General features: G+C 41.5%; 1 protein-coding gene across 5 annotated transcripts in view; it reads right to left on the minus strand.

Annotated features, from left to right (window-relative positions):
* actn1 (actinin, alpha 1) overlaps positions 1-16,910 on the minus strand; it is a 58,304-nt gene that overhangs the window by 18,093 nt on the left and 23,301 nt on the right. For all 5 annotated transcript variants that reach the window (XM_056394316.1, XM_056394313.1, XM_056394315.1 and 2 more), the window contains exons 2-7: positions 11,547-11,661; positions 10,264-10,383; positions 5,868-5,954; positions 5,181-5,268; positions 1,040-1,118; positions 34-115 (exon numbers count right to left, since the gene is read on the minus strand). In XM_056394316.1, coding sequence (XP_056250291.1) covers positions 34-115; positions 1,040-1,118; positions 5,181-5,268; positions 5,868-5,954; positions 10,264-10,383; positions 11,547-11,661 — 571 coding nt within the window. The remainder of the gene's footprint in view (positions 1-33; positions 116-1,039; positions 1,119-5,180; positions 5,269-5,867; positions 5,955-10,263; positions 10,384-11,546; positions 11,662-16,910) is intronic.

The following is a 16,910-nucleotide window of genomic DNA, read 5'->3' on the forward strand; positions in this document are numbered from 1 at the left end:
ATCACCCCCCCCCCCCCCCCCCCGACTGTTCACCTTCTGCGTCCAACATCTTGGGGATGTCCAGGTACTTCTCTGCCACGTCGAAGGCTGTGTTCAGGTTGGTCATGGGGTCATCCTGTCAACAGCAGACACAGTGAGACCATTAAGATCTTTTATGTCACTGTAGTATCCTGATGGGAAACCGCTTCTATTGGACAGTAGCTAGTTACTGTACGTGGAACAATGTCTCTCCTACACATCAGTTTATCAAGGTTAAATGTTGCTTTTATATATTTTGTTGCTTGAAAGAGAAGAAAAATTTCAAAAATCTTGAAACTAAAATTCAATCACCAGAACATTTTTTCTACATAACTTTTATAAATGCTTTATGTCTTTTGCCACTAATAAAACAATAAATGGTGTAGACTTATTTTAATTACCGCACTTATGCACTGTTCAGCACTTCTTTTAAATGCTGTTAAAAGTATTGATGTCTTACTGATTTTATGCCTTCTATGTGATCAATTTTTTAAGTTATTCATTATTTCATTGCACTTGTTGCATGTAATGTCTTTGTTGTAAAACACTTTGTCTGACATTTCTTGTAAGAAAGGTGCTATACAAATAAAGTTTAATATTATAATGATTATTATTAATATTATTAATAATTATAATTTATGTAATTCTTCTGGTCAAAATACCAAACATTCCTCAATCTCGACTTCTGACGTGAGGATTTGATCATTTTGTTGTACATGATAATAAACCTTTGTATTTATATTTACAGATATCTTATAGATCAAAGTTTATTGTGCTCATGTAATTGAGATAGATCTCTACTCTCCAGGTGCTTTCTCACAAGAATACTTCCGGCAGGTGATCATAATGAAACAAGTGTTTACATCTCCTGTTTCACTGGTTCAGTCAGAGCAAAACGGTTTCCTTTCTTTCTCCTGTCTGACTGAATATTTGCCTACAAGCTTTTCACTCATGGTGACTCCCGCCGGCGTTTGTGCTTCATGGTCTTAGCGGTTCGTGGTGTCAGACAACGTTCCCTCACCTTGCGAAGTTTTCCATAGTCAATGAGTTCTGGACGGTGTCGATGAATGAGTGCACAGAAACCCAAACCATCTTTCCAGCTGAAACAGAGAGAGAGAGAGAGAGAGAGAGAGAGAGATGTCAGGGCGAACGTGAGGGGAAACGTAATGAGTTGAGGAAAAGAGAAGGAATTTGTCTTTAATCTTTGATCGAGACCACCCCCCCCCACCCCCCCACCCCCAACACACCCACATCCTCCTGGCAGCACATGGTGTGTTACTGTAACACAGCAGAAAGCATCAGCCTAAACGGGGATGATGGGTTATTTCAGTGAACCACGTGTACCGCAAAGTCTCTGATTAAAGTTAAACCTCAGGTTCTAAAGTTTGGGAAATGTTTTTGATGCTTTGTCACGACGAGACCCAAAGACTCTCTTCTCCTGTCTGAATATATGAAGAAAAACGTTAGAAACCTGGGAACTCTGGTGAAAAACGAGCCATTAAAATTATTTTCAAGGACTCAGGACAGAATTGGTAATCGCTGTCGGTTTGCTTCTGAGGGCCAGATTCTGGATCATGTTCAGAGAAAAAGAAATTTCTGCTCGGTTACTTTAGTACACTGAACAGACAGGGTGCTGTGGCACTGCCTTTCTTTAATTCTCCTGAGTAATTTTCTTGGCAAGTGGTTTCACGGCGACTTGCCGACTTACAGATGTGGTCCGGTTTGCAGCAGCAACGAGGCGCCACACTCAAGAGAAGCTACGAGAAAATACTACGTTTTTATCGAGTCATGCAAGTTTATTTATATATTTTATTATATTTCTAGCATGTAAATATTAAAGCTAAAGACTGCTGCTAGCTGTATCTTCCAGATTAAGTTAAAGATGCATTAAGTAATTTGCAAACTATAAACATAATGCTGACAGATTAAAGTTGATATGAAGAAGCAAACATGGAGCAGCACTAGCATCAATTAAAGTTTCACTCTGTCTGACTCTTTAGCTGCTAAATGCTAAAGGTTCACCGGCTAGCCACTGACTTGGTCTGGCTGCAGAGCAGGTGGAGCTCAGTGGGTTTGTAAAGCACTTCCCTGTCTGCTGCGACCAAAAACCGCACTATGGAAGTGAGAAAGTGAAGTTGTGGACCACAAAAACCAAAACAAAGAGTTATAAGAGGCTGAGAGGAACAACAAAGGGAGTGAATCCTTGTGAGCTCATCACTATGACGAACACCTTTCATGTTACAGGTAATAAGTGAATCTATTGTTAATACAAAGATACTGGTTATAGCAGATTTAAAATTTGCTCTAAAACCATATATTCTCTATAATACCTATATAGCGGTTATCAACCTGAGGGCCGGGGCCGGTGGTGGGCCGCCAAGGTATTGTGAGACAGCCGACAAATCATTTGCGAAAACAGTACAATTTTGGTGAAAAGATGTAATTATTAATGAAAAAAAACCAAACAATAAAAATTATGTTTTTAAATGTTTGAAAAGAAAATGATCCTTAAAAACATTAAAACTGTTAAAAACTCCCTTCATTGTGTTTTTTTCTCATATTAAGGCCAATCACTGTGATAAGACAATGATTATGTTGTTGCTGGGCGGATCACTTTGCCACTGGACTGCATCTTACACTAGTTTGCTATCTCAGTCGGATTGTTCACTAAAAGATTAAATCCACGGCAAAAAGTTGAGTATCAAAATGGAAAACTGGTTAGCAACAAGAGACAGAAGGTGAATCGACAAGTGACGGCTTTCAGTTCAGTCCTGAATGTTTAATCATTATCATTAAAATAAAAAGAACTCTGAGAACTTCACCTCCGTTGGATGTGGGCCTCCGACATTGTTCAGATTTTTAAGTGGGTCATGAGTTGGAAAAGTTGGGAACCACTGCGATAAACAATGAGAGAAATACAAATGTACAACCTAAGCGCTTATACAATAAATGCAGTACTGAGGTTTGCACAGCTGCTAAATCTAAACTCCAGGACAAAGTTTAGGAGCGTTACAGTTAAACAGAATTTTGTCTGTAAATCATTGATCATGTATCTAATTATATCTGGTTATTTTTAGTTTAACCTTCTGTACTTCATTGATCAGCGGCTGAAAGCAGGCGGTCTAAAAGCAGTTTGACCGGATGGTGCAGTGCAATCTCAATCTCAGTTTGGAAGAGTTTTGGAGGATTTACTGGTGGAGAATTAGTGCGATGGGTTATTTAAGTGTATTGGTTGCCATTAAAAGCCTGTAATGCACAAGAGGGACTTTTACAAGGCTGCTCTTATACCTGAAGCTGCAGCACTCCAGCGCTCGAGAGACGACATTAAAAAATCAGTATTTTTCCTTGTCTGCGTCTCATCTGTGGACAGAGATGTATCTGCTCTCATCCCTCAAAGAGAGACCACATCAAAGGGTCCACGCTGACAGTCGCTCTCTCCTGCACAGGGATCATCAAGCCTCTCCCTTTACCTTCTCCCGAAATGACCTCACCTCCACCTTTCTTCTCGCCTCGGCTTTCATCCACTGATCTGAGGATCACAGTGGTTTTTTCTCTCAATAATTCAACACGCCCCGGAGGCATCCCATGACGTGGATTCAGGACTAACTAGACCCACTCATGGCGGACACATCCAGACAGGATGTTAGAGTAGCTCACGTCCTCACATTCGGGTTCGGCACTTATTCCATTAACTGTCTGCATGCGACAGATCTGCTGGTGTAAATCTAAATGCGCCGGCTGGTTAGCGCCTCGTCCTGTCCCGCTCAGCTGGTCTGGTTTATGAGAGCACGTCTGCTGCTCTGCTCTCCGTCTGCTTTAGGTCTGTTCTGTTCACCGTCACCACCGTCTGAGGCCACTAATGTCGACTGTCAGGAAATTACATATTTATGTAATCCTGCTGTTCTGAAAGTCTTAATTGATCCGGACAAGCCGACATTTTAATTTATAACAGCGTCTTTAATACGTAGTTGCAGGTCTGAGGGATTCGTGTTCCAGAGCTGCCCGGTGCCGCTACGGTGTCGTGTCTGAAGCTTGAATTTAAAGTTTTCTGTTAAGAAGTTACAGCGAAGACACCAACATAAAATGTGGAGACTGAACAGCTGCGATTGGCTGCTTGTTTTTATCCAACATGTCTCTGATGCTGGAGGAAATGTTACCAAAGTTAATAAATAATTTACTAAAGCATTATAGATCGGTTATAAGGCGTTAATAAGAACAACTTCTGGGTTGCCAGATTGTAAAGACACTGAAGGTTTTTATTGCAGGAAGATCATTTAACGCGTCACTTTATGAAAAAAATAAACATCCAGAGAATCTCGACCAACTTGTAAACAAGTATAACTGAAGAACAAATGGCTGATTAGAAAGTGATGGATTACCAAACATTCGTTATCACCAAATAGAAAAGAATATCACCAGTCTGACGGGTTTTTCACAACCTGGCAACCCAAACAGTTGTTCTTCATTATTATTTACGTCCTATAACTGATATATAGTCAATGATCTATCACTGATAAAAGGGTGAGTCATCAGAAACTAATTTTATGTCTCTTGGTGTTATCTCCTTGGCGAGATGAAAACAACATCACTCAAACTCACTGCGCTGATAACTGAGCCAAGATGCCTAAAAACTGAAGAGCTGAATCTAAAAAGCAGGTTTTACATCGACGGGCAGACACAAGTGATGCTGGGCGATTCACCAATTTTTAAAAGTATGGAGTAACAAAATTTTCTTCTTCTTGACCGCCATGAACACCAGAGGGAGTGAAATAAAGTCAGGACTGACTGGGATCAGTCCCTGTTACTTTGCTTAAATTACAGCACAACTGGATTTGTATTGACGTCCCCCTTCAGCAAAATCTTTAAGCTTGTGGGACGATAATTAACCAAAAACCTCTGGTTCAGATATAACTTTGGGTGTAATACAACAGCCAAATATTAAAATGCACCAAATTTAACGTTCGCACCAAATAAAACAGACTTTAGGTGACGGTGGTGGCCCCGCTGTTTATTCACAGTCTTTGGCCTAATTTGTTGTTTGATGCAGAGGCTCGAACATCTGCTTCCACAATCTCATCTCATTAACTGTAACTTCATCTCCGAATGTGAATATAAATAACATTTTTTAATGACTTATCATGTTTTCCTCCCTCAAGCCTTACCTGATGTGAAAGTTTTGGATGTTGACATTCTTGTAGGGCGCAGTCTTCCTCTGGCACCACAACAGGAGGCCCTCTTTGGCAGATGTCTCTGCATTTGGGAAGAAGGGATCATTGTGAGGTTGGCGAAACTCTCAGGGTTTTTCACTTTGACCGACTCTCGACTAATCCCTGTTTAGTGCTGGATTAAGTGGAGGTGAAGTGAATGGGAAGCATGTGTGATTGCTCGGATGTTTCGTGCTCTCTTGTTTCCAGTGGATACTGAGCTGGTGTCTGGGATTGTGTTGCACCCACACAGTGAGAGTGAAATACTCTAAAACGCACGGTTTTGAAATCTAAAGCTGAACGAATCAAACCTGATTACTTCTGACATTTAAATTGGATTACACTGTAAATGCATTATATATGTTAACCAAGGAGCGGGTCATAATGTAAACATTTCTACCTCCAAAGGGAAGGAGTATTCTCTGAAACATTCATATTCAAATGAACGTGCATTAGCTCAAGTCCATATCTGGTATTGTGCAGCTGGGTGAGATCGTGATGAAGGTCTTTACGCTGAGACACTGTGTCAATGAAGAGTGTTTTCAACTGCAAATGAAGACAGTGAGCAAGAGTCCTATTCAATAAAGTGAAACACACACACACACACACGCACGCACACACACACACACACACACACACAATTACCTTCCACAGAAATGTCTTGGATGGCGAAGCGGAGGATTATGGTCCAGATCATTCCCAGGGTCATCTTAGCGTTCCCATCTACGATCTCTGAAAGACGGACGAAGCAACAACGTTTACATTTTAGAATTTACACATTTAAAAGCGACATGTAATTCATATTTTTCACATCTGGCAGATGTTCCCCGCACTGATCTGGGGATTTCTGGGTAAAATGTTGTCCAGATGTTCAGGTTAATATTTGGCTAAATTTGGTTGAAGACTAAAAGATTTTTGGCGATGCTAGCTTCGTAGCTCGATGTGATGTTGGTCTGTCGGACAGTTCATCGCCCACTTTGAACAACAGACTTTGCTGTTCCTCTAACATTTCCTCAAGTCTCACCATTAAATTGATTGTTGTGGTTTTTAGTGAAATGTCTCAATGGCTATTGAATGGACAAAATTTCCACCAATATTCATATTAGGACTTAACATCAAAATAAAATCATTTAAATTATGTTAAGTCCCATAATGTATAAAAGTCGATGTCCATGTGTGGTTTGTTTATAGATCAGGTCTAGGTTCTATATCAATACTGTGAAAGTATCAAAGCCTCACAGCCTGTATTCAGAAACTGAGCCTTGAAACGAGCCGTTGGGACTTCTGTTACATTGTGATGTCACAACAAAGCAGTCACCTCCTTCAGCCATGCCCCCAAGCCCCGCCCACCCCGACCCACTGTAGAAGCCTTGCAGGATTTGGTTTCTACGAGTGTTTACCTGAAATCTGCGATATTTTTATTCAATAACTCAAGAAACAGTCAGATCAATCAGAAAAGAGGATCAGAGCCTAAACTACTATTGAGATTGTTTTTGGTTCTTAAAACCACAAATATATCTTCTTATTGATATCAGAACTTAAAATAAAATACCGTACAAGTGTAAAACATGGGACCTTTAAATAAGTTCTAACCTAGATGTCTGGACATCTTTTGACCTGCCAGTTATTTAATCAATGCTTCCTGGGCTGCTGCCCACAGACAGTTACAATATGTGCAGCAGCACATTAACTTTGCTTTCCAGTATTAGATATCCAGTATTCCAATGGCCAATAACAAGGAGTGCAAGAGTTAAAGAAATGATGCCCTGATGCACAATTTATTCACACTCTTAGGAAACTGACTGATTTAAAAAAAAAAGAAAAAATCATATTTTTTATACTGCGACCATGTGTTTAACAAACGTATGATATACAGAATATAAACAGCTTTCATGGGCCTTTGAGGTCAGGAGCCCAGTTCGACACGGCAGATAATCTGTTGATTCAGAGCCAAAACTCCAGTTGCATGATTTTCCACAGAGGCTCTGCTCGGCTCACAGTATTTCTAAAGGGGAAACTGAGTCAGTGAGCACTAAACCTTTGAATGAATGAGATGTGTGATGATTCAGTCATTTGAGCCTGAACCTGTTTAGCTGTCAATCAGCTGTGCGCCTGCGGCCGAAGGCTGTGAATGAACCGCCTGCGTCCAGTCCTCTCTGTGTTGTCGATAATGAAAATCCCCTCCAGCAGGTCACCCTGTTTGCCTGGCCTTCAATAATCATTCGTTTCTGCCTCTAATCCAATAAGGCACAGAGCACGGCAGCTCCGCGGTTCGCTCCACCGTGACGGACAAACTTGTGCTGCGAGATGTCAGTCAGATGTCTGTACATGTAACTGTGTGTGAAAGACGCCTCAGATTGAATTAGGAGGCAGAAGAAGCTGGGCCCGGTGGCCGAGGCTGACACATGCAGATACATGTTGAGATTAGCTCTAATGAACATGACTGATCATCGGGGGGCACAAATCCTGTTTATTCCATTAGAAACCCCCCACCCCCCCCCACCCCCATCTCCTTTATCCTTCACCCACAGCTAACCCCCTGATGAGTCGCATGGATCTGAGCCTGCGACTAGTCCCATCCCACCGCCACAGTTAGCAGGGCCGCTCGACCAGGGGGGGATTCCAGCCGGCTAATCTGTCTGGAATGCTGGTCTGGCTTAGGAGCTTTTATACCGGCCTCTGTGCACTGCAAAAAAAAATCTCCATCTTATCGAGTTATTTCTGTCCGTCACTGAGGCCCAAATATTATGGTTTCTTACAGAAGTAGAAGACTGTGGGAGGAGCAGGGGTTCGAACCCAGAACCTTCTCGCTGTGAGGCAACAGTGCTAACCACTGCGCCCACTGGGCCGCCGCTAAAGGAAGACAATCTGCTGTAAAAGACCTTAAACTTTATCAAATATTGTCTAAAATTAGGAAATTCACAATTTAAGAAGAAATCAAGCGGTAAGTCACTGTGGACGCATCGTTCTTCTTCTCTCCCTTATTCTCCTCTCTCACTTCCTGTCACCTCTCTACTGTCAGCTCTGCAATGAAGAAATAAGAAGCTGAAAATACTATAAAAAGCAACAAAAGACACATTAAAATTCTGTTTACAAAGCAATGCTGACTTTCGGTACTTGACAGATCTCTGCAGACCTCGTCAAGAAACTGAACTATTTAAAATATTTGTAAAATAAAAGTTTTTTTTTCAAGCGTATTAAGAAAATAAGACTTTTAGGACTTGATGATAAAGATTTTAGCAGCTTGTGCGTGTTCACCTTCGAGCCGAGGACAGGAGCAGAATCACGAAGAGATGTAGGGGTAGAAATATGTGGAATCATTATCGTATTGATCCACATTTATGGAGATGTAGCTGCAGTTTGCACACGTCAGCTCATTTGTTCTTAAAGGTTTTTCCTTGTCAAGATTTCCTTAAAGATTTTTGTGTGAGAAACAGAAAAAGCTACTGATGGAAAGAGTAGAAGGGCTGAACATGAGAGGTCAGAGGTTAACTTTATTATGTGTCGGGGTGGGAGCTAAAGAACAAGCCCACGCCTTTCAGAGAGCCAGATCCCCTGAGTGTTCAACCTGGATTCGACTCATTTACAAGGGTTCATATTCTTAAAAAGGTCAGTTCACAAACAATCCAAAATGACATATTTTCTTACTTAACCCTGATGCTGTTTGGACATTCAGACAGTTTCAGTTCTGTGTGCTGACGCTTTGAGATATCTTCCAATAAAAGGGTGTGAACAGTGTTGGAGGGGACTTTTTCTGCAATAGAAAGTGCAGTATCTGCATCAAAAAGAGTAACCAGGACTTTTGTTTCTGGAAGGACGAGTTGTTAAATTTCATTTTTAAGAGCTTTGAGCAACGTGATCAAATTTCTGTTCCCCCTTCATTGGATTGGGACAGCAGAAGAAATCTCAGAGACACACACCTCGACAACAACTCGAAACTAAAACGATCAGCACGGCTAAATAACACAAAGGGTACTGACGCGTTAAGATCCCTCAAATATTTTGAGATCACTTAGTGGACACACTTGGAAGTTTGTGTTTGCTACAAACATGCAAACTATGCCGAATTCAGAAAATGCCAGAGGGCCGTGTGTTGCTGTGAAAGAGGAAGATAAATAATAAGAGAGAGAGAGTGAGAGAGAGAGTAGAGTGTTTACTTTGCTAAAGACTTGTTTACTCTCCGGTGGGAGGAGGACGGACATCCCCGAGTTATTTGTGCTGAACAATGAGCAGCCTCAGGCCCTGAGGGGATTGCTGATCCTAAGATTTACTCTCAGGAAAAATGCATCGCAAAGCACAACCTCCACCGGAACACTCCGAAATGAGGATCTCATTAACGGCACAGCAGCCGGCGGCACTGCCATGGTAACGAGGGGAGAGAGAGAGAGAGAGAGAGAGAGAGAGAGAGAGAGAGAGAGAGAGAGGGGAGGGGCAGAGACTACATTATACATAACTACTCACAACAGAATAGTAGACATTGATTTTGCTGATGGACTAATTCAAATCGATGCATCGCAGTGTGAGGTGTAAACAAACGTAGAGAAGGTCATGTGGAAACGAGATGTGACAGCTCTCACTCCATTTCAGAGGGAAATAATATACTAAAATATTGTACCTTTTATTCCACTACATGTATCTGATGGCTTCAGTTACTTTTATTTTGAAAATGTGATGCCTTTATCTGACAGCAGCACTGACTCGCTGCTCATTTGAGCCCATTAAGATTTAATGTACATAACCTCTGCAGAAAATATATATAAATAAATATATAATAAAATATATAATAATTTAAAATATGCTGCAGTGTAAAAGATTTACCTATCCAACACTGAGTTTAACTGGTTAATTGATTAATAGTGAATCATCAAACAAATAATCTGCAGCTGTTTTGGTAATTAATATTTTAGACACTTTGAGCTCAGTTTACCTGTGGTGGGCGTTTTTCACTAATTTCATATGTTTTACAAACCAAACAATTAATAGATTAATCACCAAAATGATCAGCGACACTGTTAACTGAAGTAAAGCTCCTGTCACTCACCCTCTGCGCCAATAGACACCAGCTTCACTCCTTTGCTGGCGATGAAGTCGAGCGCCTTGTTGACGTTGGAGATCTTGTGGACTCTCATCTTGCCTCTCTCTGGTTTGGCCAAGCGTTCGCCTACACAAGGAAAACACAGGAGCAGAGGATGATGATGATGATGATGATGATGATGATGATGATGATGATAATGTCTGGCACGTTCAACTTTAAAATAAAAAACATTTTGTTCTACATACTAAAATGAATTTGATTTAGCTTGAAGTCTTTTATTTCTCTCAGAAAGACTCTGTTTTGGTTTTTGTCACCTAATATTTTTAATTGTTTGATCTGTTTTTGACCTGTTGATTTTATTTCTCGTCTATTTTATTGCTGTAAAATGCTCTATAAATAAAGATTATTATAATTGTATTATTAGTATAAAACTGCCGTTGACTGTTAGCTCATGGGTTGCGGCTAGCAGAGAGATGGTCTATCATTGTCACGGTTTGCTATGGCAGACACTTTTTGTTAGTTTTGTTTTGGACTTTTGCACTTCCTATCTTATTTTGTAATTGGTTTCCTTGTGTGTCAGTGTTTTTGCTTCCTGTCTTGGTCCTGTGTCTGTGCTGATTGTCTGCCCCGCCCTAATGTGTTTCACCTGTGTTCAATCACCCTTGCCTCCCTTGTCTATATCGTCTTTGAGCTCCCCTTTGTCTGTGTCGGTTCGTCTGTTTAGTTCAGGGTTTGTTCATGTCTGTTATTTTTGGTTAATAAACCTGTCTGCACCGTTCTCCCAAGAGTTGGCTGCATTTGGGTTCCTACTTACCCCTCAAACCCATGACAATCATAGCAGGAGATGTGTTTAGGGATGTTTATAAACTTGGTTTTCACTTCCAAAGAATGTGGTTAAGGTCTAATTTATCAATTTCTCTTCTGTCCAGCTCCGTATTTAAGAACAGCTCTGTATTTCTTTGCCACAACTGCTTTTTAGTAATCCAATCAAATTTGAAGAATTGAATTGAAGTCCCTTTCATAACTAGACCAACATGTTCAGTTTCACTTACAGAAGATGAAAACGTTCTAGCTTCTGTGTCACCGTGACGTGCACAGGAACAGATATGAGAGCGGTATCAATCCTCTCATCTAACTGTCAGCAAGAAAGCAAATAAGGGTATTTTCAAAAAAAAAATGTTGAACTCTTGCTGTGAGGTTGATCCTGCTATCCAAAATCAGCATGTGACGGTCCTGCCCAAGCGAACTGTTTTCATTCTGTTAATCCTGTTAAGTAAGGAGCTGTTTACCTGAGATGACCTCGAGCAGCAGCATGAGTTTCAGTCCATCCCGGAAGTCCTCCTCGATGTTCTCGATCTGCGTGCCTGCTTTCCTCAGGTGAGAGTTACACCAAGCTGTAAACGTCTACAGAGACAAGGGGGTGGGGGGAGGGAGAAGACAAAAACATCAGTGACTGCACATATGGAGATGTAATCTACTGCAGCACAAACACTGCATGTGTATGTGCGGCGTTTATAAGTCCAGCGTGAGCCACGGGTGCTCGCAGGGGAAGCAACATTGCTTGTGAAGCTACCGGTTTGTTCATATTGCAGAGTTATTAAATTCACACAATTTTTTTTACAATCTGTTGTTAATGGCGCCAGTCCAGTGCATTAAACCCGGCACAGGCAGAATTTTATTTGGGTAGGTAAACATGAGAGCAGCAGGCTGGTGTCTGAAGAAGTGAGAGGTTTTTTTTCCCCGCCTGGTTGATGGAGGTCTTGCTGGAGTCCACAGCCGTGCCAGCAGCTCTGTGAGGCCATATATAGACACAGTGGTGCTTTGACCTGAATGCTAAAGTCAGCATGCTAACCTGCCCAGACTCACAATGCTAATAGGCTGATGTCAAGAAGGTGTAATGTTAACCATCTTAGATTAGTGTGTTAGCTTTCTGACATTTGCTAATTAGCAGTAAACATACCGAAATACCAAAGTATCAGATAAATAAAAAAAAGTTAAGGGGTCAATTACAATTCATCCTGAAGGGGACATGAATGGGACCTTTCATGTAGCAGCGTCATTCAGATCATCCTCTGGAAACCATTAATGTCTGTTCATGGTAATCCATCAGATAATCATTTATAGATATAGATATTTCAAATATATCTGACAGAGCGTCACTACCGTTGACAGGGTTGTGTCGCAAACTAAATTCCTGTTTAATGTGTTTGTGAGGAAAACACTGAATCACTACCAGCTCTGTGTAGCCAAACCTGACCTCTGACCTTTTGGTAGAGGAGGGGGGGTGACTTTCCTTCAATAAAGAGTGAGATCAGACTCTTAAAAAAGGAAATTTCACTGACAATCTGTGGTCTGTTGGTTTGTTCACATGCTCCCACCCTTTCACCTTTCCCTGTGATACTAACAACTTTATGTACGGCACTTTCTCCATGGAGCCGCGACACACTGGGGCATTGTACACTGTATACAGTAGGTGTAGCAGGCCTCGGATTGTCTGGCATTGCTGGCATGCAAACATGCTAATGGAAAACATCTGGAAAAAGGATCTCAGCCGCCCAACAGGAGCTGGCATGAGGAGTGGGCCCGCCGCGCACCCTGCTGTGAACGCCTCTTTATGAGTTCCCGGGTTAATTACACCAAGGGCGCAAACATCAGGCACCATGTTTCTTCCAGAGAGCAGAAGGAGGACCTGCAGGAGCGGAGCCAGGCGTTTATGAAAGCCAGCACTGTCCTTCGCTGGCCTGCCTTCCACTGCCGGGGGAACAAAAGCCACTTAAAAGTCACTGGGCGAGCTGGTTTCAGAGCACTCGTGGAACTTTCTGCGATGAAGTCACTCTTAAAAATGGAGTGGCATGAGGTTTACATGACTATCAATAAACTGAAGCGTGGAAGAGCCAGGTTTCAGATGTGTGCGTGGTGTGGAGTTTCAACCAATGAAAACCCCCAAAGCCAACTCTGTGGATACTGCAGGAGATGTGGAGATTATATGGTGTTTTATCTCTGAGGGTAGAACTGACGGAAAAAGACCAGCAGTGAAGATTTATGTGCAACTGGCAGGCACACGCCCTCACAGCCTCTGAGATACTGTATTCCTCTAAAGTTAGTCATGATTTAAGTCAAGCTCCAACAGGCACTAAGATATTTCAATTAATTCTGATCAATAGTCTCTGTAGAGGCTTGCCAAAGACTTTAAACTGTTGAAGCCAGGCTGTGGTGTCAGCAGCTAATGTGAATACTGTATAGTTTAATCAGTGTTAAGATAAGAGTGTTTTCTGGCTCTGCAGGTTCAGGTTCTCACTGTGCTGTGAGATTATTTGTTACTTTTCTCTTCCTTCCCTTTTTTTTTGTGTGTGTGTGTTCACTTTCCCACCACTTAATTTAACAAAAACGCCTTCAAAAATGTCAGAAAGAGAAGTTTAAATTTTGCATATTTGCAACACCAAGCAGCAAGAAGTTAGGTTTGGCTTTATACCAAAGGACATTTGCAGGAATTAGACCTTCTAAAACCATAATTTCACTTGGGTAGAAATGTAGAAGGTACAAAGGGGGATGAGACATGTGCTTTAAGTAGATGAACTGAGTGCATTTTTCTTTAAAACTACTGCCTAGTGCAGCTTTAACAGGACCAGACAGCTGAAAATGCCAAAGGGTTTTGAGTCAAACCGCAAAGAGCACAGTTGTGAAAACGACTAAAAGTTCACAGAAAGAATGTTAGCTTGTTAAATGTGCTGGAAGGAGGGTAAGTTCGGCTGGACGACAAGCCTCCTCCTGACAAGAATTAGCCGGCCCTCCTGCAGCTCCTCTAACTCTCTGGGTCACTGTGGAGCTTGGCAGCAGCCCACAGTCCAGGCTGGCAGCCACCTGCACTGTCACATGACCCGCTTGCTGTGTTATGGTCAACACTCCCAGGCCCCTCAGGTGTTCTGGGGCTCTTGGCAGGGCACGACACCGAGTTACCGGTCCGCTGGTCAAAGTGGCAGATTACCGCCTGAGCAGACAGTCAGATAGGCATTAAAATGAAAACTCATGGTCATTATATTCTCACGAAACCTGTAAGAGATGAGCTGTGTGCAAAAAAGGATGTGTGAACTTTATATTAAAGAAATTGTGTTCACTCTCTGGAAGATATTGTAGATGCCATCAGAGTTTAGCGTAATGCTAATGTTATTGGAAGTTTGCACTTCAGCAACACCAGAATTATTCAGTCTTTTCTCTCCTAATGATAAAAGTGAAGACACACCATTTAAAAATGAAAACAAGCGTATAAACTAAAGACATTACATTACATTTTTCATGATCATAATTATAATAGTAGGACTACTTAGCTCTATGTTGTTTCTTATTACCAATTTTTGAGCCTTGGACAAAGCAAGGCCAGCTGTTCACCTCTGATTGTAGCCCTTGCAGTAAGCTAAGCTAACTGGCTAAATGGCTGCTTAGCCCTGGCTCTCTCCACACATCAGTCAGTCAGAAACTTTTACACTGTTTCTACGAGTTAAGCAAAAAGTACATTTACAGTATATAGATATAATGTGTTAATTAGTGAACTGAAGAGATGCTGGTTGGCGGATTTTTTTTGAGTTAGCTTTTTCCCTCTGCTCCTAGTCCTCGTACTAAGCTAAGCTAACTGGCTAAATGGCTGCTGGTTGTAGCTTCAAACTCTAAGACATTAAAATTGAAAAAAAGTACTTTCCAATAACTGTTGTAAGTTAACTTTCAGTATACGCCAAACACATCTAAAAAACAAAAAACTAAACTTTTTTTGATGACTCATCTGGAACATGGAGATGGATATTTATGGCCATGCTGCAGCTTTAGCCTCAGTCATTTAGCACATTATCACAGGGTTGTTGTTTTAAAATGAGTCCTCTGGGAACAGTAAAAGTCATACAGAGGCAGCATTTTCAACGAGCTCACGGAGGAAGCTAGATACAGCTGAAAACATCTACCAGTGACAGTCGTCATTTCAGGCTGAATCAACAGTCGCCTGATTGAAATGAGAAATGAAATGTCTGAAATCAGGAGCCCACTGCTTACTGACAACCTGTGACCATCATTGTTGTAAACGACAAGCATAACAACCGTAGTTATTAATGAATTAATCTAAGGGCAACTGTGCCTTTCACTTCCCTATGACTGTAGTGTGGCTTTGTGAAAGATTAGCATCGCTAACTTGACCGTGCTGGTGGAGTACTGAAGGAGCTCACAGAGAAACACCCACCCCTGAGATTTCAGTTGCTATCACTGCATCAGGCGCTGGGTGTTCCCTGCGCGGAGGGCCGGGGTATTTATAGCCAAAGGGGGTGGCAGGATGAGTAGCATCATTACAAACATGCTCTGAATGAGTACCACTGGTGAGCTTCACCCTTGAACACTCTCACTGTATAATCAGATACAGTATGAAATGTGCTTTTGGTGCCCCGTCTGCTTTTGCTCAGTCCGCTTCATCGACTTCTGAACCGTTTTGGAATTTCCTAAACGTCCGAGAATGACTTTTTGACAAACTCCAGATCCGAGAGCTGGTGTAAACTTGTTGCATTCCTCTGCTGATCATATGAGTTTGCTGGAGAGCGGGTTGTGTAATAAAGCAATAATAGGCACAAGAGGAGAACTTGCTCTGCAGTTTACTGGGACTGCTCTGGAAATTTGGGCCTTTTACACTATTCTCACACAAAAATGAAAAAGTAATTGATCAAATAGGCCAACAATCAATAATGAAAGCAATTGCAGTCCTACATTTTATAACAAAATGACTGCAAAAAGCAATAAAAAAATGCCCTAAAATTGTGTTAATCCAACCAACACTACGAAACCCCTAAGTAATTAATTCATTATAATGTAAGACCAAGAAAGGCAGTAAATTGTCACATTTCAGAGCCTGGACTGTCTTGAAAATGACAATTGATAAGATCCACAAAATGATTAATCAACTCACTGGTGCAGCTGTGTGTAATTGTTGAAAAGGTTTGTCTCATTAGCAACTGCTTTTATTCTATGAGACTGACACAAGGCTTTTATTATCTCTATCATTGTTTTAGATCAACAGTGAAAACCCGATGAGATTTACTCTACTTGTGCAGTTTAGATAAAATTGGCCAGATACCTCAAAACACAAAAAATATAACTTCAAATGTAATATGCATGACAAACATCTGTTTGTCACATTCAGAACAGTTTGACAGATTGTTTATTGTTTAAATGTAATACATGCAGTACATTGCTGCGTATATTATAGTGAGTCTTGTATCCTTGTGTGCTCCATGTGTGACTGTGTCGTCCTTGCACAATTTTTCTCAGTACAGTATGTGCTGTGAATCTCTGTAAGCTGTTAACATGTCTGCATCAGAGTCCTGGAGACCGATTCAATGTGCTGCTCATCAACAGCATGCCAGTGAAAATCACTCTCATTACGGCAGCTCAAAACACAGTCTGTTGCAGTTTCAGTGCAACATGTCGTGTAACGGAGCAAAGTGAAAGCACGACCGACTGTGTCTGAGGGAGGAACAGGAGGGTCGTAAATTGTGAGGGCCCACTCCCCCCCTCGTTCTGCTCTCGTCTGCCTCTTTTCTCTCTCGTCTCAGCCTCCCAGAACTGAGGCGGGCTATAAAAACAACAGGGGTCAAGAGCGGGAGGAATCTGCTCCGCATCAGTTT

This window comes from Seriola aureovittata, chromosome 13 (genome assembly GCF_021018895.1).
Source record: "Seriola aureovittata isolate HTS-2021-v1 ecotype China chromosome 13, ASM2101889v1, whole genome shotgun sequence".
Taxonomy (NCBI): domain Eukaryota; kingdom Metazoa; phylum Chordata; class Actinopteri; order Carangiformes; family Carangidae; genus Seriola; species Seriola aureovittata.